The sequence below is a fragment of the Littorina saxatilis genome, linkage group LG1 (assembly GCF_037325665.1).
Source record: "Littorina saxatilis isolate snail1 linkage group LG1, US_GU_Lsax_2.0, whole genome shotgun sequence".
In the NCBI taxonomy this organism is placed as follows: Eukaryota; Metazoa; Mollusca; class Gastropoda; order Littorinimorpha; family Littorinidae; genus Littorina; species Littorina saxatilis.
In genome coordinates, this window is record NC_090245.1 from 85993050 (window position 1) to 86020549 (window position 27500).

Below are 27500 nucleotides of genomic sequence, written 5' to 3' on the forward strand. Positions count from 1 at the left end.
AAAATGATTTTACCTGAAAGAAGCGCGCATTGCCATTGGCAAAGCCACAAGCCTGAGAACTAGGGGGGTCCGGGGGCATGCCCCCCCGGATTTGTTTTCAAAAAACGGTTAAAATCTGTGCAATCTAGTGCATTCTGGGCATCATTTTCAGGGCTGTAATAGTGTTGTGATCTTGTTAAAAATCCCATTTTAGCCTTCCCCCACCACCATTCAACACACCTCCAAACTGGTTTGTTTGTTCGTTCATGGGCTGAAACTCCCACGGCTTTTACGTGTATGGCCGTTTTTACCCCGCCATTTAGGCAGCCATACGCCGCTTTCGGAGGAAGCATGCTGGGTATTTTTGTGTTTCTATAACCCACCGAAATCTGACATGGATTACAGGATCTTTTTCGTGCGCACTTGGTCTTGTGCTTGCGTGTACACACGGGGGTGTTCAGACACCGAGGAGAGTCTGCACACAAAGTTGACTCTGAGAAATAAATCTCTCGCCGAACGTGGGGACGAACTCACGCTGACAGCGGCCAACTGGATACAAATCCAGCGCGCTACCGACTGAGCTACATCCCCGCCCCTGCAGGTGGTGGGGGAAGGCTAAAATTGGAAATTTCGGCAATCACGGTCACAGAAATGTCAAAAAACACCAATCACGATCACGATTTTAAACCCTTTGGGGCCCTCATTAGAGTGGGACCATTCTCAGCACCGCCTTCGGACACCCGCAGTCGGATGACGATCGAAGCGGTAGCCAAACTGTCGGTGTGATCGACCACCTTCGAGTCCATGAAACTGGCTTCAGGTCTTCATTTCATAGCGACCTTGTAAATCGTCTTGCCCTTAATGTTGACGAATAATAAGATGACTGGCCCTCAGGAGAATTCTAGCCTTAGCTCAAATCAATACGCTTGTTGACCCTCATTATGAGATGATATGCATGATGACCTTCATCCTTAAGTCTCGAATTGATTGGGCGAAGTTTACTTCGCGAAATTTTAATCGCGAAGCTGGCTGCACGAAGCTTTGGCACCGAATTTTCGGTGAAAAAACCCTTCGCGAAGTCGACTTCGGGTTCAAATTAGGACAACAGCCTTTAGATCTTAAGCGTGACGTCATTTTGAGTTGATCATGCTTAGATCTCTCACTGTCACATAACCCGCCCTCCAGCAGCCTTTTCTTGGCCAAACGTCCTGAACAGTACTCTAGTTCTTCTTCTTCTTCTGCGTTCGTGGGCTGAAACTCCCATGTACACTCGTGTTTTTACGTGTATGACCGTTTTTACCCCGCCATTTAGGCAGCCACACGCCGCTTTCGGAGGAAGCATGCTGGGTATTTTCGTGTTTCCATAACCCACCGAACTCTGACATGGATTACAGGATCTTTTCCGTGCGCACTTAGTCTTGTGGTTGCGTGTACACACGAAGGGGGATAAGTCACTAGCAGGTCTGCACACAAGTTGACCTGGGAGATCGGAAAAATCTCCACTCTTAACCCACCAGGCGGCCGCGGCTGGGATTCGAACCCTCGACCTTCCGATTACGAGGCCGACGTCTTACCACCCCGCCACAGCGCCCGTCAGTACTCTAGTTCAAAAACCTGGGTATGTTGGTAAAGCCTGTCAATAATTGGGCGAATTCGACTACGCTAAGTATGCTTCGCGAAGCTGGTCGCACGGAGCTTTAGCACTGAGTTTTCGGTTAAAAAAAGACTTCGCGAAGGTTTTACGAAGTTGACTTTGGGCTCAATTCAAAATCAAAATTCTCACTCTTGATCTTGTTCCTTCGGATAACCCCATACCTCGGCGCCAAACCAGCTATGCTGGCCATTGCACAAAAGACGACCGTTGCACCTGCAGTTCTTTTATTTGCTTTATTGATAGTCGTCTGAGAATACTTGTCCAGTGCCTTTCGCCGTGGGACACTGCTGACGAACGTTCTATTGGACCAGTTGGCCTATATATAGGTAACGCTGAGGATATGGTGTGATACCTTGACTCGAACAAACCTACTGCGGCTCTTCGACACGCCAGCACTAAAATCAAAGTATCGTGATACAATCATGCTAATGAGTGACGAGAGATGTTGCAAGCGTGTTTTCGTATTTTCCAATGCTTGGGATCTTTATCGTGCACATGTGTGTACACGGAAGTTTTCGGACACTGCAGGAAACCTCGAGGTTGTTGTTTACAGATTCACGTGCACGTGATATACAATTGCCATGAGAACGGTCAGTACTGTGATAGGTGTCAAAGTAATTTGCGGGCAGGCATCTAATTGACACTTGTGTCTACGGGTAAATGCGCCTTTAAATTTAATAAATTTCAACCATGAAGACAGACCGATGTAACCTGAATCCAGACGCCATTTCAGCACGACGGTGTTGTTTGGCCTAAACGAGGACAGGCGCTTAGCGCGACAAAAGTGAAACGGTGTATCTTTGCCGAGGCACTTAGATTAGCGCGGACTGCATTCTACCGTCACCTGGCACCTCGCTGATGTGTTGGGACTTTCAGTCTGATGGCGGCTTCGCTGATGTACTGTCTGGTGTCGGATTCCTGCGCCGCTAACACCTGGACAATAAAACATCTACAATGCCTGCTTTTCTTTGCTTTCGCTTGGTTTTGCCTCCGCTGACATTTCGCTCGTAAGATGAGAGACACGTCGATTGTTTTTATGCTGGACTTTTACTTATTTGGGAATTGATGAAGAGGGGGGGGGGTGGTGATTGCATGGGGTGAGAGTGAAATGGGAGTTAGGAGGAGAGTTGAAAGTCGGGAGAGGGGACAGGATGGGGGCGAGCGTGGGGGCACGGCAGGGGGCGCAGATAGGGGGGGGGGGGGGATGTCGGTGTTCGGGGGTGGAGGGGGGGGGGGGGTCGGTGTGTCTGTGAGCGAAAGGACACTGCCTGCAGTTGGTTGTGCAAACATAAATTATGTGAGGCGCTGAATTTGCAAGGACGCTCGGTCAGCGTTTTGCAATCTAGCTGTGCATAAAGTCAGTTAGTAGTAGGTGATGCTGTACACACAAATGCTTTCTTCAAGCCGTCTGAACATAGTCAATAATGGTTTTCATGTAAATACGTTTTATTAATCATTTGAGCTCAGAATTAGGTAAGTTTTGAAAGGACGGTTTAACTTGAAACTTTTACAACGATACGAAGGCATCAACGAGCCAAGCTCACAACAGTATGTTGTAACAGCGTGTAATATTTGCCATCTTCACTACAATCATAAACCCTTGTCCTCATTTATGCTCAGTTTCAAAATCAAAATCAAAATCAAAATCAAAATCAAAATCAAACAAAATCAGTTTGTTTCGTTGCCATCAGTAAGATGAATACGTTGAGCGGAGCAACAAATAATTTATTTCAAAAGGACCTACCCCGTTATCTATTCCCTGAAAGAATATCAGTTTTAAAAAGAGTGATCGCCGCTTATCACATTGTTCTTTGTCTTGTGCATCTTCGGCATAGGAGGAACAGGTGAATATGTTATCAGTTTGCATGTCGTGTGTCGTTCTGCCGCCAGTTTATGTCTGCTGTTGCCTTCTGTTTTTCCAGTGATTGTAAAACCGGCCAACCGGTTTGATACTGTCGTCTGGGAATTCTAAACACTGAACGAAGTCTCTCGCGAGTTTACTGGTGAACGACACTTTTATGTTCAGAGTGTGTGTGTGTGTGTGTGTGTGTGTGTGTGTGTGTGTGTGTGTGTGTTTGTGTGTGTGTTTGTGTGTGTGTGTGTGTGTTTGTGTTTGTGTGTGTGTGTGACGTGAGTGTGTGTGTTTGTGTGTGTGTGAGTGTGTGTGTGTGTGTGGGTGGGTGTGTGCGTGTGCGTGTGTGTGTGTGTGTGTGTGTGTTGTATTGTTTATAACACGCACACTTCTAGTCATTTTCGCTTATCTGTTTGCAGATTCAACAGTTTCTCTGCCGAGCATTTTAGTGTTGTCATCGTTCCATAACTTGAATGTGACACTCGATAAAAAAGAGCAATATTTTTCTCTGTAATGTGAGAGTAGAGTCAGACTATTTGTATCATAGAAAATGGTAAAGGTGTACATTTTACTGTGCAGGAATGTCGTTTTGTGCCGCCAGACGTCAAAACCGTCGAAACTTGTTTTTCAAATCGCGGAACACTTTGACGTCATTTTCTACAGATTTGTTGATCTTTGTTTACGGTAGGCGAAGGACAAACCAAGGACTGCCTTAAACTTTGGAAACTTGCTTAAACAAGGCTATTTTGAAAAATTTGCCGACGAAAATAACTCCTAGCTACCCGGCTCCGGATATGTCATCAAACGCACAAACGAACACGCAAACACTCAGTCAAAGACAATCAAACACACACAAACTTATCACACACATACACACACACACACACACACACACACACACACACACACACACGCTCACTTAAACGCACGCACGCACGCACGCACGCACGCCGCACTGCGCACGCACGCACGCACACAAACTTATCACACACACACACACACACACACACACACCGCACACTGAACATCTGTATTGCAGATAAAGACGGTGAACATCAAGACTTCATGTACTTCTAACAGCCGAAAGCAAATCAACAGTGACAATCAAATCATCAATCATACAAAAGGTAACGAAGCTACTATACACACCGGCCAAGACAAGCATGCGAGACCACCCCTTTAGCTATGTATCACGTCGCCAACTTAGTAACGCGACAGGGAGGGACCCCGATAGCGCACTGGTAAGTAACACGGGGATATTCATTGGATTTTGCCCCCAGTACTGGTGTAAGGGAAGTAAGCAGTGTATTCTCGCTCCAACAACCAATTGTGTTAACCTCCATGCTGCTGCATTCAAGAACATTTGGTCCACAACAGTCATGTTTATACGTGGACGTATATTTTAATATAATTAATCAGTTATCAGAATAAGTACAATAATTATAAGATATTGCTAACGTTTTCTTGGTTTGCTGCAAAATGTACACTTCAACCCATTGTCTTTTCATATATATACATGGGTCTTTATTTAGCGTGATCGTGCCTCTTCTAGAAATGTGAAAGTGTATTATTTTCCCACTGAAAGCCTTAATTTTTTTTTATTAAAGATATTGGTAAAGTTTAACCACCACTGCTTTTCACTTTATTCACTTTTCTGCACCATATGTATAATACTTTCGTTCAACATGAAAGGAACAAGGAAAAACAAGTCGCGTAAGGCGAAATTACTACATTTAGTCAAGCTGTGGAACTCACAGAATGAAATTGAACGTAGTCCGCCGCTAGTGCAAAAGGCAGTGAAAGTGACGAGCCTGTTTGGCGCGGTAGCGGTTGCGCTGTGCTGCATAGCACGCTTAATTTACTGTACCTCTCTTCGTTTTAACTTTCTGAGCGTGTTTTTAATCCAAACATATCATATCTATATGTTTTTGGAATCAGGAACCGACAAGGAATAAGATCAAATTGTTTTTAAAACGATTTCGGAAATTTAATTTTAATCATAATTTTTATGTTTTTAATTTTCAGAGCTTGGTTTTAATCCGAATATAACATATTTATATGTTTTTGGAATCAGAACATAATGAAGAATAAAATAAAAGTAATTTTGGATCGTTTGATAAATAAATAATTTTATTTACAATTTTCCGATTTTTAATGACCAAAGTCATTAATTAATTTTTAAGCCTCCATGCTAAAATGCAATATTGAAGTCCGGCCTTCGTCGAAAATTGCTTGGCCAAAATTTCAATCAATTTGATTGAAAAATTAAGGTGTGACAGTGCCGCCTCAACTTTTACAAAAAGTCGGATGTGACGTCATCAAAGACATTTATCGAAAAAATGAAAAAAAACGTCTGGGGATATCATTCCCAGGAACTCTCATGTCAAATTTCATAAAGATCGGTCCAGTAGTTTAGTCTGAATCGCTCTATACACACACACGCACAGACACACACACACACACACACACACACACACACACACACACACACACACACACACACACACACACACACATTCACCACGACCCTCGTCTCGATTCCCCCCTCTATGTTAAAACATTTAGTCAAAACTTGACTAAATGTAAAAAGAACCCGTGTCTTATGATATTATCAAATTCATTCATCAAGGAATGTTCACTCTACACTAAGCAGTCGGGATTTAGATTTTTCGTATGTGTGAGAATTTAGGGATGGCCTTATCTCATGTAAAATTCTGGCAAGATCTGAGATGGCGAGCGGAACTGTTTTCGTGGGAAGGACTGTGCCTTTAAGCACGAAAGAAACAAAGGCACTGGTGCCTTATCCGGCCCTATAGGATGAACTCTTTGAGCTCAAATAAGACTTTGCATCGCTTATTGAGCTCCATGTCTGTTGATTTTGGATTACTATAGAACAGTCCGGTGTTAACATCAAAACAAACACATGGATTTGACGGCCACCTTGCCTTAGCATCGCACTTTGAGCTTCAGGGGTATCGATTTTTGGTGACTAAAAAAGAACAGTCCGGTGTCAAGTAAAAACAAACACCCCCAAACAGATGGCCACCTTGACTCAGCATCGTCCTTTGAGCTTTAGTGCTGTCGATTGTTGGTGACTATAGAACAGTCCGGTGTTAAGTCAAAACAAACACCCCCCGACAGATGGCCACCTTGCACGGCAAGAGGAACCGGTACCGGTGTCATCCTAAAGCCCACAGTCCTGTCGCCGTGTTTGCTCAAGCACTGAAAAGTGAAGACCTTGCACATTCTTCCCTCTTGCTGACTTTCCATTTACCTGAAAAACAAAGCCTGCGTGGACTGAGGCTGTAATCTCTTTTGGGCCCTCCCGTCAGCTCTTCTCTGAATTGCTGTGGAAGCCTGCACGGTTTTTTTCGTTTGCCAGAGGACTAAAACGTTCCATGGTCAATCCCGCCAGGTGTGAAAATGGTGTCCGGGGCGTTCAAGACAGCGGCCAAGTATGTCCGTGGTCCTTTCCTTCCTTTGTCCGTCGTTATGATAGTGCTAGTTTCGACTCTCGTGACTGGATATCGACGTTTGTGTGTGTGTGTGTGTGTGTGTGTGTGTGTGTGTGTGTGTGTGTGTGCGTGTGCGTGTGCCGTGTGTGTGTGTGTGTGTGTGTGTGTTTGTTTATTTATTTGTTTGTTTGTCTGTATGTCTCTCCATCTCTCTCTCGCTCTGGCCGGCTCTGTCTGTCCCTCTCTGTCTCTCTCTGTCTCTGTCTGTCTGTCTGTCTCTCTGTCTCTCTCTCTGTCTCTCTCTCTCTCCCTCTGTCTCTCTCTCCCTCTTTTCCTCTCTCTGTCTCTGTCTCTTTCTCCCTCTTTTCCTCTCTTTCTCTCTCTCTCTCTTTCTCTCTCTCTCTCTCTCTCTCTCTCTGCATGATTTTTAGCCCGGTCCATAGATTATTCGCTGCTAATTTATGTCTGGACGCGGAGTCGCGCGCAAACTTTTCTTTTTTTCTCCCTCTTTTTCATTTCATATTTTTTTTCCTTTCTTGACGTCTTTCAAGTTTGAACTTGATCACATTACAACATACTTTTTGTGTGCGACATCAACCCGCCTTTTTTTTTTTTTTTTTTTACTTTTTTTTTACTTTTGGGGGTCTACACCTATCAAGTATAACCTAAGCACACGGTTTCTCTTTCTATAAGTCAAACGGTAGCCGACCTATACAATACAAGCAGAAACCTCTTGCCTATCTCGATAGGCCTGTTGATCCTGTTTCTAGGTAATGGCGATTTTGGGGAACGCTGGCCTCTTCTGTCTATTAATCCTTGCTATCTTTAAGCGCTCATCAATTACTGGTCGGAGGTACAGCCAATGGACACACGGTCTTACGGGATAATCTAGGCTTTCTTCAGCCTGCATGTAAGCTCACTGGAGTTTTGAGGGTAGTTTATGAGCAGACCTGTTTGGTCTTCTGGGGTTGTGTTTGTAGTGGTGGAATGTGTCGATGTGAGGTCTCTGCCCTTTTCAATGGCTAAAGAACTTGATGACTGGAGGAGGAGCGAGGGGCGCGTGGGGGGGAAGAGGATTACTGAGAGTCATTGTGAAAGCAATCGCTACTTTTTTTTTTACAAACCCTCCAAGAAATTCTAAAGATGAATTATAAACTTATTACGTCACAGTGTATTTCATTTGAGAAAAATCGCAATGTTTTGACACATACACTTACACCCCCCCCCCCCACACACACACACACACACACACACACACACATACACGAACGCACGCGCGCATGCACAAACACACGCACGCACGCACGCACACACATACACACACACACACACGCACGCACACACATAAACACACACACACACACACACACACACACACAATCTTTCATAGGTAAACTCACATAAATCATTCATAAAACAGAACAAAATCAACAGACAGCAAAACTCACAAACAGAAAATAAAGAACACGCAAGCACACACACACACACGCACTCACACACACTCGCACGCATGCATACACACACACCACACACACACACACACACACACACACACACACACACACACACACACATAAATAGAAAGACAGACAAATCGACTGACAGACAGACAATCTGGTCGCATCATTCAATGTTGCAGAAAGTAGAAATTCTCCATTTTTGCGTCAGTTCGAACAGGCAGATGTTTCCAACTCTCAACTTTTTTGTCATTCAAAACTAGCTAGCGTTTTATCTCGTCATTTTCTACTCCCCGTTTTCACTCACACCACACAAGCAGCATCACGTCTGACCACAAACGACACGAAAAGGTTAGAAATCTCGTAAAACTGCCCATAAAAGCCCCCTATCCCTAGTTCCTCTCGGTAACATGTGTGTCACGTCGGATAAAGATCTCATACCTGCCGTGATCTCTTGACAGAGCGGAGGATACCCAAAACAGACGTGCTATAAAAAATAGTGGAGATTACCTCGTTGTCGGTCCGTCATCGGTCGTTCGCTCTTAGTGAAGTTAAATTTGTGCCATAAACATCCACGAGAAAGTCTCGTATTCTTTTACTTTATTAGTCCCCGTTGTGAAGGGGTAGTGGGGAGGGGAGAGGATGGAAAAGGGGGCGGGGTCAGAGGGGGGAAGACATACGTACTGGATTCGATTGATGTTCAATTTTGTGTTCGGTCGGTTGTTTGTTCGTTCGTTTGTTCGTGTGTTTTTGTTGTTGGTTTTTTTTTGCTTGTCCATGTGTCTGTTGTTGTTTGTTTGTTGTGTTGTTGTTGTTTTTATCTGGTCCTGCCCTAGATCGATTTGAACTATTCCGTCTTTTTGTGCTGGATGTACTTTGCAGCATGCAGTTTGTGCAATCAAAAGGTTGTGTTTTTTTATCAAATGCGTTCACCTTCTTCAAGTTACTTCATGCTAAAAAGGGGGGCGCCTTCGACAAGCCAAAAGACTTTATCATAGCGTTTAGCTGTTCCTCACTCTGTTGTTAAAGAGGTTTTCACTGACGTTCATGGTGCGATTTCAACCTGTCTATTGCCCAGTACCCTTTCTTGTTCTCCTCCCCGTGGTGGGAGGGGCGGGGACGTAGCTCAGTTGGTAGCGCGCTGGCTTTGTAGCCAGTTGGTCGCTATCAGCGTGGGTTCGATTTATTTCTCGGAGTCAACTTTGTGCAGACTCTCTTCGGTGTCCGAACACCCCCGTGTGCACACATGCGCACAAAAAAGATCCCACGTTCACAGCGAAAGTCTCATGGCTTGGAAAACACGAAGACACGCATGCATCATCTCTCGTCTCTGATTATTATGATCGTATTTCGATACTTTGACGAGACAAACCCAATGCTGGTGTGTCAAAGAAGACAACCACAGCGGGCTTGTTCGAATCAAAGTATCACACCATATCCTCAGCGTATTACCAATACCTGTCCCAATATAGACCAGTTGGTCTAAGAGGACGTTAAACCCTAATAGTCACGTCACCGTGGTGGGATGGCGACAATATACCCGGTACCCTACTGCCCTTGTGTTGTTCCCGGGTAGATGTTACATGGCGTAGACACCCTGGTACGAGTGTCACCCCTTTTTTTTTTTTAAAGAGAAAGAGTAGTGTTGGTCAACGCAGCTGTCTTTTCAGTCTTTTAACGATGTAGTCTTTAGCATTGTTATTTCTGTTACATTTCGGAATGTGTGTGTTTTCGACTTTATCCCGTCTGTCTTTTGATCGTCTTAATTCTGTAGTCTTTCACATTGGTATTTCAGCGGGACTTTAAAGTGTTGTGCGGCTTTATGTGTCGAGTCTTTTGCTCTCTCTCTGTACGTGTCCTTCGCTGTCTGTGTCCTTAATTCACATCTTTGTTTAATTTAAACTGTAACGCACTGTCTTGTTTGCGACTTTATCTTTTCCGTCTTCTGGTCGGTCGACTCTGTGACCTTGACATTGTTATTTCAAGTCAGTCAAATGTTTTCGACGAATTTTATTTGTTGTCTGTTTTTCTTGTCCGGCCGGCATGAGTCCTGTTACAACTATCTCAGTGTAATGTTGTTTTGCGCGATTGTATCTGTTGTATCAGTAGAGTCGTGTTTGTGTAAGAAGACTATGTAACTTTCCATAGTCGGGAGGCTAACACATTTTCCGACAGTGTACTTAAAAGATTCAGCCAGTTTTCTGGCTTCCTGTTTGTCTGTCTGTTTGTTTGCTTATCGCTCGTTTGTGTGATGTAGTAGACACCAAATATCACAAGCCCCCTCCCCCTTTACCATTGTCCACTGGATCTGTCTTTGAAATATTCTCACATTTTTTCAACATCCTATATTGCAGCTTTCAAATAAAAGTCCCTCTAATTTTGTCTAAAGTCAATTTATCGCACGCTTAATTATTCCTCATACGAAGATGTTCTTTTTATGGCCGCTGGAGACACAAGGGAACTGTGTCAGTCATGTTACCAACGTCTTTTTCTTGGGTTCGTTCCCTCTCTTCTTCTATTCATCCTCTCTATCCCCTTTGTACACTTTTATTTAAACTTGCTTTCACGACCTTCTACACTGAACCGCAAATTAAACTCTTCGGTCTAGGCCCTTTAGTCCTATACTTGCAGACAACCCTCGTCGAGGTCACACCCGCGACTGATGAAGGTTTTTAAAATGCAAACAATGTGAGCTATTTCAACCCAGGCGCCTCCAGACTTCACATCAAATCCGAGATAACGAGCCATCCATCTACATGTGGTAGGTACTAGGTGTCTGTCTCCCGCCAGTTGCCTCCCAATATGGTTGCAATTTACGTAGTTCTACACGTATCCTGACACCCTGTCCCTTCCGTTGGCCGGTCATTAATGATGTCCAGGGGTCCGAATGATCTATGTTCAGTTGAAGGCCCCAAGAAGTGCACGTGAGGCTTGGCTAATGTGTATGTCACAAAGATTGAACAGGATCTGCGGATTAATTGTGATGAGCTTAAAGGCCCCCTCCGCCTCGTAAAAACAGTTTGCCTCGCCGTCTCAGATCTGGTCAGACTTTTACATGGGATATGAGACCATCCCTCCCTTGGTCACATACCAAAAATCAACACCCTGACTGCTCACTGTGATGAGTTAGAATTGTGTTAATGAATTAGTTTCCGAAAAAAGGCATCAGTGCCTTTTACTAAATTAATTCTTTGAAAAAATGCCACTGTTGACAGAGAGCACCCAGGCTATTCATTGTTGGTACGGTGAGGCGGAGAAGGCCTTTAACAAATGAGAATGTGATATTGTCATGCAATGGGATGTCGTTTCTGTAGATTCTTCTGTTCCTATTTAGTTCCCCATCCCCATTCTTTCAATTTGTTCTGCTGGTTTATTGTTGTTATGTCCACCATTACAAAAATATGTGTCATTTTGTACTGTTCTGGTCACGTGATATAAGCATTTGCTTGAGTGCGTGTCCTAGCTAGCTGTGTGTTTTGAACTGTTCATGCGAAGAAATTCTGAATACAATTTTGTTTAAACCAATGGGATGTCGTTGTTCATTACGATTCGTATTCAGTGATATTTGCTTGGGAAAGAAATAGTGTCCAGTGTCAAACAATGTTTCTGAAAGCAGTTCGTAATTTTACCCTTAAAACACGAACCCTTTTCTTCTGCAATACATAAAATGACTTGATGAACTTTTATCAACGCGATACGTACACGATTGTGGCGGACAGAATCGTTTGAAGTCAGCCCTGAACTACGTAATGAAGAATTCTTTCTGGCGTTCCAATTTGTTTAAGAGATAATGAGAGAGGTCTTGAAGTCCTCAGGCTCACTTGGACTAGTTTTATACCGGGACGGTCAAGTGTAGGATTTATTGGCCTCCAACCACTGCCGTTGTTAGGGGACTGAAACGTCGATGAACATGGTCAGACTGGTTGTCTGATCTCAACAATGTGCAGCATGCCTAGGAAAAGTATAGAGCAAAAGTATGAAGGAGTGGGGGGAGGGGGGGGGTAGAGACACACACACACACACAACCAGAAACAATCGCACAGGAGGAAGACACAAGAAAACGTCACTATATTCAAGAACTAAAAACTGACAAAAATAAAGAATCAAAACAAGAAAAACTAAAAATGAAAACTGCTCAGTGATCCTGAGCAAGGCGGTGCCTTTTTGCTGTAATTGACTACACTGAATCAAAGAACATATCAGTTCATGGAACGTTTATTTTTTGTCAAAACAAGACATTAACATTGACTACACTCGCCAACCACACTGCATCATGCATGATCATTCGTTGAATAGATGCGTGTGTCAGGTGTGAGTTTGGCGGGAGTGAATGTTCCTCAATCGCAATGTCAAGACAAATTCTCACACTTTGGATATTATACAATATACTGTGGTCTTTATTCTGTGGTCAGTGGATGGAGAAAAGGATCGTTGCGGACCTTGTTGTCTTAGGATCTGCCTGGCCATTGATTAAAAACAACTAGTCCACTGGGGAACATATAGGACCGCTGACTAATGTTGTGCTGAGCTGAGGATGGAGATAGTGGGACAATTGATTTGTTAATGTCTTTGTACCATTTAAATCGCAGTGGGTCACACGGAGTTAAAGGACGAGGAGGGGGGGGGGGGGGCAGATAGAGTGAGAGAGAGAGATCGAGAGAGAGAGAGAGAAAGAGAGAGAGAGAAAGAGAGAGACACATACACACAGACACAGAGAGACAGAGTCAGAGAGACACAGACAGACAGACAGACAGACAGACAGAACACAAATAATCAAAGGGGGAGAGTGGGGGGAGGGGCAGTGAGTATGGGAGGAGGCGATGGGAATGGGGGGGGGGGGGAAGGGGGTTTGCGATTGTGCAGTCTGCGAGGTCAGTAGTGAACCCACGGTGTGTGTGCATACGGGCAGCCAGGTAGGCACACACACCACACAGCCCTGGACACACAGCAAAACACAACACGGCACAATACCACGCAATGGGACGGGACGGAAAAAACTCTCTTCCCCTCCCTTGCTTGCTGACCCCCCGCCCCCATCCCACCCTTGCCTCTCCATCCCCATCCTTCTCCTACACTGCAACCACTGTTCGATGCACTCTCTTTTTCTCTCTGTCTCTCTCTCTGTCTCTGTCTCTCTTCCTCTCTACGTCGTTCCCTGAACATCCGTATTCATGTTTGGAACTGTACAGGGCCTTACAGGTGGGTGGGTGGGCGGGGGGAGGGGGTGCTTATTAAAGGCGAGCCTTTCGGACTTTTTTTTGTTGTTTGCTCGTCTGTATATATAAACATATGTGCATCAATCTTGTGCATCATTTCATTCCAGATTTTGTGAGTGCCACCGTGTTCAAACCTTCATAGGGGTAAGGCGCTGGTCTTAACTTAACTCTCCGCTTTTACCGCTTTAAACCAATGGTCAACGTTTCATGGTGCTGTTTACCAATCAAAAGTGTTTCCATCATATTGATCCTGTCCTGATTGTTTTTTCTTTTTTTATGTTGGACTCCCACTTTCACAGCAGAGCTTCTGATATCTGTAGAGCTATTGCATGTGTTCAATATGCGATCGGGGTTATCTTTTCTTGCGTTCAACGTGAAGGGCCCACCACCCCGGGCCCCTCCCTATCCCTCCCTTTCCCTCCCTGTGCCCCTGTCTGGCGTCTTAGTGTCCTCGTGTGACTACTGCCCTCCTTTCCACTGTCCACTCACAGGCACCGAAAACAATATTTTCTGCTTTTGCGAATGGAAGAGTTGTAAAAAGGGGATAACTGCTCAGGTGGTTTTTCAAAAGGCACCCTCTGAGGCTGCAGCCTGGTTTCTCTACCTCATTTTGCTCGTATCACTGCCATTCTGATCGTTTTGATTGCACTTATGACAGACTTCATGGAAATCTCTCTGTCTCTGTCTCTTTGTATGTCTGTCTCTCTCTCTGTCTCTGTCTGTCTGTCTCTATCTATTTTTCTCTGTCTGTCTGTCTGTCTGTCCCCCCTCTCTCTACCTCTCTCTCTTTCTGTCTCTGTCTGACGCTCTGTCTTTCTCTCTGTCTCTGTCCCTGTCTCTGTTTGTCTGTCTGTCTGTCTGTCTGCATGTCTGTCTCTCTTTCTCTCTCTCTCTCTCTCTCTCTCTCTCTCTCTCTCTCTCTCTCTCTCTCTCTCTCTCTCTCTCTCTCTCTCTCTCTCTCTCTCTCTCTGCTAGAATATCAAAATTGTCTTAAGGATAGCTAATAAAACAGTAGACATTGCGTGGTGATGATACACTGTGATTTGATATATTCTGGCGAGTTTTCACTTACACATATGCCAAGACGCATCAGTGTGTCCAGAAGAACTTAGCCAAATAGAGAAAGATGCTTTTCTTCACACAGAAAAATACACAAGTCATATTTTGAACTTTCAGCTTTAAAAGGAAAAAAACATTCGGTCCTGTGTCTCTTATTTAATTAAGAACCAGAAGGCCTAAACTCATAAAACAACTTCATAGAAACACAATGTGAGCGATTAACCCTTTCGGCTCCGGTGCCCGTGTGTCCACGTTCAAACGTTGGCCTCGTGGGGCCAACGGCCACTGGCTCTCAGCCATCATCCCCCCTCCCCCCTCTTCTCCCCCCCCCCCCCTTCCTTGTCCACTCTCACCCCCACCCCCTCCACCCCTGTCCTTACTCTGTCACCGTCGCTCCTTCTCTCCTTCTCTCCTTCTCTCCTTCTCTCTCCCTTTCCCTTTCTCTGTCTCTCTGTCTCTTGGTCGGAAGGTTTTTGTTGCGAGGGCCCGGCAATGCCGAACGTGTAATGCCCCCTTGCCCAAGACGCGACGTCTTCGAACATGGCTTCTGCTGGGACGGGCAAGGGCTCTTCAACTGTTCTGCTGTCTCGTATTTTGTGCGTTTTTCTGATTTTACAGGTAAGATCCTTTACTTTTACAACACTTCAAAACAGTTTTGTGTACATTTACAAGGATAAGTTTTTTTGTATTTTTTGTATTGCCATGCTCTATCGATTAACGAATGGGTGGTGAAAGTTAAAAGAGGGAGAGAGAAAGAAGAAGAGTAAGGGGAACAAAAAAAAATGAGCAGAGGCTCTGACGCCCCTTTTGTGAGACCTAGACTAGTTTGTTTTTTTGTAATCTCCTCGCAAACATGGACCTCGCTCGGTTCATCTCGATCACTTCCTGCCCTTCGGCTTTTGTTTTCTTCGGGTTTTGTTATCGGGGCGCTTTTAAAAGAACAGATTGCATTATGAAGCGCGTGTTTAGTTTGTTGTTGTTGTTTTGGCCTGCACGTGGTAAAATGCGTAAAAAAACCCTGAATTTTATTTTGAAAAATGGTGACACGAAAATTATTTCTTTAAGTGTAAAAAAATAAATGTTTTATTTCTTCCCCGCATAATTATTTTAACTTTAACCCACGCATATATATATATATATATATATATATATATATCAACCGGAACACAAGATCCAAACGTGTACACATTAATGATTGCTATATTTTCCAACATATTTTATGTTTACTTTAGCGGACTACTTTTGCCTGTGACTAATTATGAGACAAGAGAAATAGTGGTGTTCTTTTCTGGCCAAATTACTAAAAAAAAAAAGAAGGGAAGAACACTACAGCAAAACTGACAAACACATGTTTTAATGGCTTTGCTCACCCCAGTTATTGTGTCTGAAACAATACTTTTTATTTGTAGTTATTCGTCTTCGAATTACGAATTACGAAGTCTGATTGTTTTTTAATTTCATTTATTTTTGTAATTTTATTATTTTTAATACTTGTTTTATGCCTATCCGTTCCTTTGCTGCTTCTTTTTTGTATGTGTCTCTCTCTGTCTTTTTCTTTCTATCTTTCTTAATTTCCATCAATGTATGGGGTTTAGCCAATAACAGCCTTGCAGAGCCAGAATCAGACTTGGTAGATGTACAAATGTTACAAGAATCAAATTGCGCGAATTCGGGATTTCCTGATGGCCCTATTCAACACAGACCACGAATCCCACGATGTAGCCACGAACTCACGTTTCCGAAATCGTAGTTAATTCGTAGCAAATTCGTAGTACATTCTTAGGCATCGTAACTGAATCACAATCGATTCGTACGTATTCCTAACTCATTCGGGGATTAAATAATTTGAATAAATAAAGCCCTTCACCGACGTAAACATTCACCAGAAGCATCTTCGATACTTCTGTGAGAATCTTCACAGATTTCGCATGGGTCAGTTTCTACTGGACAATGTCCAGGTCTGCCTGCCGTTGTCATCATGACAGGGAGACTATTATTTCTCTGGAGTCAATTTTCTTATCCTTTCCAGATTTCTAAAGCTTCAGCTTCAGATCTAAATGTATACCCTTTGGGAACTGACGGAAGGCTTTTCTGGACCGTGTCATATGACTACCGTAGTTGCTTCTGTCTTGTGACTAGATCTTAATTGCTTCTGTGCTATTCTGTTTGTCTCCATGCTTGCTTCAGTTACCATAATAAATCATGCGGGACCTCTGCCGAACACATAAGTTGTCATTTCGTCGGGAAAGGGATCGAGCTTGGACCGTCTAGAATGACTACCTTCATTACCGCTCCTTTGTTATGGTTGATTGTCTTTGATAATAGAAACCTTGAATCATGGCTGGATGGTTTGTTGCTTGACTTTAGGGCACAGAGAATAACTGATAAAGCTGATGGCTACTCAGCACTTGAAACGTGTTTGCTTTGATTATTCGTGCTCACTTGGGACGCTGTGATCGTTGTTTTAGTAGACGAGTGTCTGGATTGTCTGTTTATGGTCAGGTCTATGGGCAGTACTCCACTAGAGCGGCACGAGCTTAATTATTTCTCCATTTTCGCCTTCGCCTCCTATTCTTCCAGTATACTTGTGTTTGAAGTGCGGAAAATAAAGTCCTGGAGCAATGCGGTGTCACTTTCAATTCATACCTTTCCAACCGAGTGCTACTGTATGTTGATGCTCGCTGTGAGAGTGCTTTCGGCTGAACATAAGGTGACACCAAGGACCATCTATTCTGGATACCTAAACTGATTGTGTTTGTTTTGTAGTAAGTGATTTATCTGAAGTTGTGAGGCTATAGAATAACTACATTGGAATCTCTGTATGTCTAAAATGTCATAAAAAAAGGAGAAAATCAAATACGTCAGTTTTGCTGTGAAAGTGGGGGTTATTTTAGGAGGAGGTGATAGTTTGGTGTTTGTTCGAAGGACTTAGCAGTTGACGTTTATTTCAATTTTCTATAAATGTCTTTGATGTCGTCATATCCAGCTGGTAACAAATGTTAAGGCGGTACTGTCACGGCCTTATTTTTCAATCAAATTGAATTTTTCGGTATTGCATATTAGCTCGAAAGCTTCAAAATCAATTCATTAGTTTATTCATTAAAATTGGGATTACATTTCAGTTTTTGCTGACAGATTATAGATTCAATCGTTCTTGTTATCATCTCATGAATCCAAAATATATATACATGTGTTGTGTTTGAATAAAAAACAAACTCAAAAATCAAGAGAAACCGTTTTATGCAAATAAGGTTTATTTGGCTTGTGTGTCAGTGTTGTTTTGGCTGCAGGGTTTCGGCCAACCTATAATCTACTAGTCTTGGTGTAAAAATGCAGTACGTTCATTTTCATTTTGTAAGTTCTATGGAGATTGACTAAATGTATTGATTTTGCTGTACGTGACTTATTTTTATTTTTTCTCCAAGCTTCTCATTTGGTTGATTTTAATGTAAATCCGGTGCAGAGGACATCAGAACACGTGACGGATGTTATTGCTGAGCTTTGCCAGAGAGATGAGAGTGGCACAGCACAGTGGTTAGAACGCTGGGGGTCGTGGGTTCGATCCCCATCCGAGGCGAATAAAAGTACCCAATATTTCCGAACGCTCTCCAGACTACCCAGCTGGAAATGGGTATACCTGGCCCTACTTAGGGACGGGGAAGGCAAAGGCAGCGAGAGAGAGGAGACTGGCACCGCCCTCATAAAGCTGGCCTGAAAGTAGTGGAGATCTCTAACACTTCGCTCCCTTCGATCAAAATGGTTATGGGTCTACCTTTTCTTTTTTGTGGGTCATCTTTACTAGGAACCGAATAGCAGATGAAGAACTTGACACCGCATGCCTGTACCTACTGCTGACATATGTCAAACGGCGCGACGTATCCGGGTGGATGACAGGTGTAACACCTGTAGCCGTCCCTCCTACCTACACCGGGTACAAACACTGATAGGGGTGGAGAGAGTATTCAGTAACAAATGATCGCTGGATCGTCTGGTTGTTCAGCATGTTGGGATCCGGGGTTTGTCATGTTAGGGGATGCGGGGAGCCCTCGAGAGGGAGATAATGACTTGTTGGGTAAGCACTTGATTAGAGGGATTTCGCGTTTAGCTGCCGGCGTGAATTGTTGGGTGCTGTTTTCTGCTGACAATTTATGATTGATTAGCAGTAAATAGAGAGAGAGAGAGAGAGAGAGAGAGAGAGAGAGACAGACAGACAGACAGACAGACAGACAGACAGACAGACAGACAGACAGAGGCAGATCCAGAGAAACGCGCGCGCGCGGACAGACAAACCGACTGATAGAGACAGACAGACACATTCACACAACCAGACAGACAGAGACAGACTGCGGCGTACAGACAAATATACATTAAGACGGACAGACAGACTAAGACGGACAGGCGGACAGACAGACAGACACACACTCACACGACCAGACAGAGACAGACTGAGACAGACAGATAGACATTTATACGGACAGACAGACACATACGGAGAGACAGACAGACAGACAGACAGACAGACAGAGACAAATACAGAGAGAGACCCGCGCGCGCGGGCGGGCAGACAAAAAGACTGACAGAGGCAGACAGACACACTCACACGACCAGACAGACAGAGACAGACTGAGACAGACAGATAGACATTAAGACGGACAGACAGACACAGACGGACAGACGGACAAACAGACAGACACACACACAGACAGACACACAGAGACAGAGAGACGCGCGCGCGCTCGAACAGACAAAAAGGTTGACAGAGACAGACAGATACACTCATACGACCAGACCGACAGAGACAGACTCAGACAGACAGATAGACCGGACAGACAGACACATACGGACAGACAGACAAACAAACACAAAGAGAGAAAGAGAGAGAGAGAGAGAGAGAGAGAGAGAGAGTTTTCTCTCCAGGCCTGGCAGTAAGAAAAGAAGATAGAGTGCAGATATGAGGGGAGGGGAGGGGAGGGGGAGTGGTGGGAGGCGGCCTTAGGGCAGTGCAGCACGGGCGGAGGACTTACCTGGTCAGCTTATGCAAACACGACAACTCTGCTTGATAAACTGCTTGCTTTACACCAGTTATCTCCCCGTGATAGTGGCTCTCTTGCACCGTTATGTGCCCTTGTCGTGTCATGTCTCGTTTCATAAGTTTTCGGTGCCCCTCCATTGCAAAAGTTTAACTGTTTGTTAATATGGGGTTTTTTTAAAATCAAATGTTTACTTTTCAAGGGTAACACAGACAATATTCGAGAAATATGTCAGTCTCATAAAAACATAGAATTTAGGGGTAGCTGACATTGTGTCATGTCTCGTTTCATAAGATTTTGGTGCCCCTCCAGTGCAAAAGTTGAACTGTTAAATATGTTGTTTTGTAAATCAAATGTTTTCTTTTCAAGGTTAACATAGACAATATTCGAGAAATATGTCAGTCTTATAACAAAAAAAGGAGAATGTTGAAGTAGCTAACATTGATCGCGCAAGTTTCAAAACGAATGTAGATCGTCGATTTTAGATAGGGAGATGACAACGCAGTGAAAAACCATAAACAGTGGGTCTATTATACGTTATTTGCGTGTTTGACCAAAATATGACATTTTACACAGATCGAGACAGTCATTGTTCTCCGAGACCGCGCTAGCGGTCGAGGTGAACAATGACTGTCGAGATCTGTGTAAAATGTCATATTTTGGTCAAACACGCAAATAACATTTATGTATCGATCGAATTCCTTTCAGGTACTATGACTTTGTTGTTGTTTTGACGATTGAACGAGCACACAAACACATGCATGCAATCCACATGCAATCAAACACATAAGCTTCATATTTGGGCGTTTCAGGTTGACCGAAACTTCAAAGGAACTACAAAACACACGTCATGTACTGACTTTGTTGTTGTTTTGACATTGAACAGCACACACACATGCAATCAAACACATGACGTTTTTTTTTTGTTTAGTTCCTTTGAAGTTTCGGTCAACCTGAAAAGCCAAATTATAAAGTTTTGTCGGCCTCTGACGTCACATGACTCAAAGAAGGGAAATCCAATCTCCAATCGATACATAACGTGTGCATTGACAAAAGTGAGCATTGTCAGCACAAATCCACAACAACAGTAAAACATGCACTAGTATCAGGAAGAAATACACGTTTTGTGTTTTACTTTGAACAGGAAATCACACATTATTTCTCAGTTTCTACGATTTAAAAACGTCTACAGGTAGATGGGTACAAATGCATCTAGTTATATATGTACGTTAACCAAACTACCACCTCTGTCTAAGCTCTCCTGCGTGCAAAGGACTTGTCTGAGGATTTCGTGGGCGGGCGTTGTTGTTGTAATAGTGATTTTTGCTGTTATGCCCTGGTGATGATAAACCTACGCGTACGACGCTAAACTGTTGAATTTACGCGTTCGGTCGTTGTCACGTGAGGTTAAGAGAAGCCAATATGTTGTCTTGTATTATGTTATATACACGTGTCTCCAATAGTCGAGGAAGTTTGGGCTGAGACTTTCAATAAAGGCACTGAAATTGTTTACGATCCTTTACGTTTCTTTTTTAAATCGAGTATTTAAAAACATCACAAACTAAAATTTTGTACTACTGTTCTTCAATGAGGTGATTTGTCTTAAATTTTGTTTTCAAGCAATAAATATAAATGTCCGCAAGGAAACAAATATCGCCGTTTTCTACTTGAACAATATATCTGAATTTTGGATTGACCATTTAAAATTTTTTCGACACAAGCCTTTTTAACGAAAGTTTTTGATTTAGCGCTATATAAAAAACGTGTAATGAATTGCTTTTGAGAAAATAACCTAGTATCCCAAAAAAATCCCAGGGTGTTATTTGGAAAGCCAAAAAAGCAGTACACTTGTGGATATTGTAAGGGCGAGACTGCACTAACACTAAGAAGCACAACACATCCTAACTGTCTTAACTGTCGATTAACGTCACAAGAGTGGATTACGGTCACCCTGAGTGTTCAGCGGGGAACAAGCTGGTTACCACTTGGTCAAGGTAAGAGTTCGCACCTGCTGGTTAAGTGTTCCCGTGTATTGGCAACAGTTTGCTTTTCATCCACGAGAGGTGTCGAGCTCGACTGATTTGATTATCTTGAAAGGTGGCGCATAAGCGAATGATCAATTTTGATATGTATATATATATATATGCTGGTGCATCGGTTTTAGCCATAGCGCAAGTTTGAATGTTAGTCTTTCGCTTCATCTGAAATTAAATTGGGTCGTTTGATTCAAGCAGTTGTGTTTAATTTGAGGGTCGGGAAAGCCGAGCTGGACGTAAAGGAGTAAGACGTTGAAAGGCTCGGAGGGAGGGGCCGTTGAAGACAGAGACAGAGACAGACAAACAGACAGACAGACAGACAAACAGACAGACAGACAGAGGGAGAGAGGCAGACAGATGGACAGACAGATCGAGTGACAGACATGTAGATAGACAGACAGAAAGACAGACAGACAGAGCCACAGTTACAGAGATAGACAAACAGACAGACAGACAGACAGACAGACAGACAGACAGACAGACAGACAGACAGACAGACAGACAAAGAGACAAAGACATAGAGACAGAGAGAGAGACAGAGTGAGACAGACAGACAGACAGATAGACAGAGAGAGAAAGGGCGAGCGAGTCAGACAGACAGAGAGAGAGACAGACAGACGGACAGAGAATAGAGACAGATAGACAAACAGACAAGGAGAGAGAGAGAAAGAGAGAAGGGTGGCGTGCACAGCACGGGTCAAAACCTCCAAAGTTTGCTAAAGAGGGTTTGTGTTCAAAATATAAACCTTGTCAGATTTTCATTCCTCCGTAGTGCCAACCTCTTTTTCTTGTGAGCTGGGCATCCATCCGATTTTAAGTTACAAAAGACGACTGTACGCTGACATGTTATCCTTTGTCAAGCAAACAACGACACAGGCATCACCTTTTACGCGGGTAATCGATTGATGTTTGAGTCTGATATTTGTTGCCAGCTTTGCAAGTTTACCTGACCTGATGGCAAATAGATTGACAATTAGCGTCTTACCGCTATTCGCTAAGTGTATAAGTAATGGTGTTTGGAAGATTTAAGTCCACTAGTGTATCGTATGTGTCAGTGGTGTGATTGACGTACCGTGATACACGCAGAGGTATATGTGACGGAGGTAATTAATTTCGCCTCTGAGTCCAGTTTGGTCAAACGTTTATCTAGAGACCTTTCGGGCGCGATACATACTTAATTTTCTCGCTTGGCACCAGGGTTGTGATGTCATTGTACTAACGGAGATTGGACCCTGAAGCTTGCCAAGCTGTGACGGACAGGTGTGGAAGTTTGATACGGACCCCGTGCGGGCGTTGCTGACCATGCAAACAGTGGTCATTTAGATGGAGTTAGGGGTACACATCTATGCTGCTTATTCTAGCGTGCCTTTAATGTTATTTTTCAGTTTTCGTTGTTATCCTTTTTGCTTTTCTTCTCCTTGAAGTTGTTCAGCTCTTCGTCCTCATCGTCGTCATCATCCTTTATTTTCAAAATCGTTTAATTCTCATAAGCCTCTTGTCATTCTCGTCTTGTTCGTTTTTCTCTGTTTTGTCCAGTTTGGTTCCCTAATCATTATGAAAGGCTGTACGCATTACCATTTACAATCTTTTGATTTTGTGTACCGAGATAGATATGCCCTTAAACTGAAAATGCATGCAATTTTGGCCAGTTACCCAACGCCATACATCCATCCATTCGTTTTCGGGCAAAGGGGACAGTCACAACAGTACATAAGACTGAGAGTGAATTGAAAAGCAGTAAGAACCCAACCTTACAAAAAGAGGGGGGGGGGGGGCGCAAGTGACCAATATAGGCTATGCTCTTCGCGACAACACCCAAAGTGCTGAGCTGGGATGGGGTGCACGAAAAAGCCACCAACCGGGGGGGAGCAGGCCGCGTTTTGGATTGGTTGATTTGTTGTGATTTAAACGAATCAGACTCTGCGGTTTGTCCTCTCCCGATTAGGTTGCATCCATTTTCGGTTCCTGCCCCTCTGCCCACGGCGACAACTTAACCCTGTCCAGGCAAAACGTCTTACAAAGAGGCCCCCTGAGGCCCCTTGACTTGTCCTTGTGAGGCCCAGTTTGTTTTGGACCAACAAAGGGTTAATCAATTAGGATGGCGGTTTGCTTTGGCCGTGGCTGGCGAGTCTATCAATTTGGATTAAAATTGCGCGACGTCCAAACAGGGTGAAACAAGTTTGGTCCGCGGCTTCTTGGTATTAAGTCGTATTAGCCACACCGCGAAATGGTGTTGTGTTTCGGTTGTTTGGGCAGATTACGGTCTTAATTTATTGAAACGAGTTCAGTATGGGCTTACAATAACAGATACACTAACAGTAAAACTTTGCGCCGGATTCTTCTCAAGTATAGACTAATCGGTAAGATCTTGGAGTTTGGGTACACTTTGTACGCTTAAGATTTACACAGCAAAACTCCAACACCAACAGAGGAATTTGAGATTTCCAGTGATGTAATCTGCGAGAATGATGGCATTTCTCTTCGCAGTTGCGCAGTTGAGATTTTTAACAGAGCAAACCGTGATTCAGGTAAACTAATTATCCCATTAGCATGGAAATGAAGATGCATTATGAGCCTGCACCTGTGAATCCACCGCCTGGGTTAACCGGTCTGCTCCCTCTTTTTCTCTCTTTCTCTCTTTCACTCTCTCTCTCTCTCTCTCTCTCTCTCTCTCTCTCTCTCTCTCTCTCTCTCTCTCTCTCTCTCTCTCTCTCTCTCTCTCCAGGGCCGGACTAGGCTAAGAGGAGGGGGGGTTGCCAGTGGGGGTCAGGGGGCGAAGCCCCCTGAAGCTGATGGGTAGGTCATATTCTGAGATAGCAAAATGGTCGCTCCTTGCATGAAACGGCATAAAATAAACAATAATAAAAAATGTTTTAAATAAGTGAGGTACATGTTTAGGCTAGGGGGGGGGTTGCGCAACCCCCATAACCCCCCCGGTAGTCCGGCCCTGATCTCTCTCTCTCTCTCTCTCTCTCTCTCTCTCTCTCTCTCTCTCTCTCTCTCTCTCTCTCTCTCTCTCTCTCTCTCTCTCTCCTCTGTCTCTGTATGTCTCTGTATGTCTGTCTCTCTGTCTCTGTCTCTGTCTCTCTCTCCCTCTCTCCCCCCCTCTGTCTGTCTGTCTGTCTGTCTGTCTGTCTGTCTCTCTCTCTCTCTCTCTCTCTCTCTCTCTCTCTCTCTCTCTACCTCTCCCTATACTCTCTCTCTCTCGCGCTCTCTCTCTCTCTGGCCCCATCTACATGTGTCGATGCGCGCGCGTGTGTGTGTGTGTGTGTATGTGTGTGTTATCGATTTGTGCGCATCTCACCGAGTTCGCGCTTAGTTTTCTATTTTGTTTCTGTGGGTTGTTGAGGTAAATGGGTGAGAGAGAGAGAGAGAGAGAGAGAGAGAGAGAGAGAGAGAGAGAGAGAGAGAGAGAGAGAGAGAGGGTACGTCGTATAACTATATGAGGGCAATACAGTTTTAGAGGGTATTCTTGGGTTCTTCATTGTCACTTTCATTTCACTGGTTTTATATGATTTCAAGAAAGGTTGCGGGTAGATGACGGCGACAATGCTAGCTTTGAAACCAGTGTCTCGTTTCGGCGTGGGTTCCACTCCCACAATAAGGAAGGGAGAGTCAACTTTGTGCACACTCTCCTCGGTGTCCGCATGCGCATAATAAAGACTCCAATTTCATAGTTCACATGCAGTAAACAAAACAAAAAATATATATATATAAAGTAGCGCCGTATCCGTAGAGTATGGCAGATCGCTTTCCCAAGTGTGAAAGCAGCCCGAATTTCGGTAACCTCAAAAGATTATAATTATGATAAGGACTATATGATGCATTATCCTTATGATTCTTTTCTGTGCGCAGGACGTGGGCTGTGATGGAATCCTTGGATCAGGCGCCATGGTTGACCAGTGCGGCATCTGTGGGGGAGAAGGTTCCACCTGTCGCGTCATTTCCGGTATCTACACGCGCATGCGCCTCGACCACGGCTATCATCACATGACCACCATTCCCGAAGGCGCCTGCAACATTAATATTACGGAACTGTCCAGTAGCAGAAATTATATTGGTGAGTTAGTTTTAACTGAATTTTGGTTTGTTTGTTTTTGTTAGTTTGTTTGAATTTGAATTACTCTGCGATGCATTCAATAGACGACCTCCGGAAATAACTCTGTCGGGCTTGTTTAGGTTGTGACAGAGTTAATACTAACTCTTGTTTTTTGTGTGAGGCAAGCTTTCCACACGTGCTCCTTGTCCACGTGTTTCAGACACATCCCTTGCTAGTGACTGGCCTAGAATGTCACGTGGGAAAGTGTGCCTCAATTCGCAAGAGTATTCACACTTTCAAAGAAACCCGACAGAGTTATATCCGAACATCGTCTATTATTGATGAAGAAACTATTACCATTTGTGTTTTCTCTTTTGGTTTACCGTGCTTATACTCTCTATCGGTGTTTAATAATTTCAAAGCTTTAATGTGTGCAAAGCTAACAACCATTGAACAAGAAAAATGTTTAGTTGAATTATTATCATGACCACAGTCCTTTGTTTCAAATCTTTAAATTCATTATTTCAGTGGGTTGTTTTTTTCTAAAACTTTAGTCAGGAATCAGTGCGAGCGTGGTGGAAGTTACCATCGTTGTCTCTTAAGGAAAACAGAAAGGGTACATTACTAAAAACAAATATTTAAAAAAAATACATGACACACACACACACACACACAAACACAAACACGGGTTCCTCCTTTATTCTTTACTCCCCACCCCGTTCATAACCAATGGTATCTGGGCGGGAGAGCTGTTAAACACACAAAGAAGGGGCGGAGTACCAGGGAGTAATTATCTTTCGCCGAAAGGGACTCCAGTGTGTGAAAGTCAACAGGTCAGACAATTCTGTAACAAGGCGTTTGACAAAGGCTCCAAAGGACAGCAAACAGACCACAACCGATGACCCCGTATTTATTGAACAATGACGATTCTAGGTTTGGGAGCAAAATCTGTTTGTGTCCGCTTCGCGCTACCCTCCCTTCCAGTTGGTGTTCGGTAGACAGTCGAACCTGTCCTTGCGATCACCTTGCAATAAAGACCACCTGCACAAAACGACCACCCCAAAGGATCCCCAAAGAATTTATTTCTACTAGCAGTCAGGCCCGGCTTCGCCCGGGTGTTAGCAAAGCCCTCAAAGAAAAACTCCAAATCAAACGTTTGGGGGAAATGAGAATAACACGGAATGCTAGTATGATAAGAGTTACCTCCCTTCCATGGGTAACAAAGCATGATTTACCTCCCTTGCACTATTATAGGCTGTATTCATTAATGGGGAGGGTCATTATCCGAGGAAGGAAACAATGTCTCGAGAAACTAAAACCCAGGTGCACATCTGTGGCTCCAGGGCAGTGTGCAAGCACAATATCTTGTGCTTATTTTTTGCCATCTCTGAGGTATGGCGACCACAGACAGACAGACAAACACACTCTCACACACACACACACACACACAGACACACACACACACACATACACACACACACACACATACACACACATACACACACACACACACACACACACACACACACACACACACACACACTTACATCAATTTTTATATATAGTATAGATACAATTTACCTTTCTACAGCGACCAACTGTCTATAACGGCCGCTTTTGGTCGGTCAATTGGGGGTTCGCTATTGACAGGTTTGCCTGTACTATATGTCTTTACGGTACTTATACGGTCGCGAGCGCGAAATGTAGAAAAGCGCGCTTATAT

General features: G+C 43.8%; 1 protein-coding gene across 2 annotated transcripts in view; it reads left to right on the top strand.

Moving 5' to 3' along the window:
* The window catches only part of LOC138982492 (thrombospondin type-1 domain-containing protein 4-like), a 215204-nt gene that overhangs the window by 170899 nt on the left and 16805 nt on the right, over positions 1 to 27500 (top strand). For both annotated transcript variants that reach the window (XM_070355800.1, XM_070355806.1), the window contains one exon: positions 25594 to 25798. In XM_070355800.1, the coding sequence (XP_070211901.1) occupies positions 25594 to 25798 (205 nt within the window). The remainder of the gene's footprint in view (positions 1 to 25593; positions 25799 to 27500) is intronic.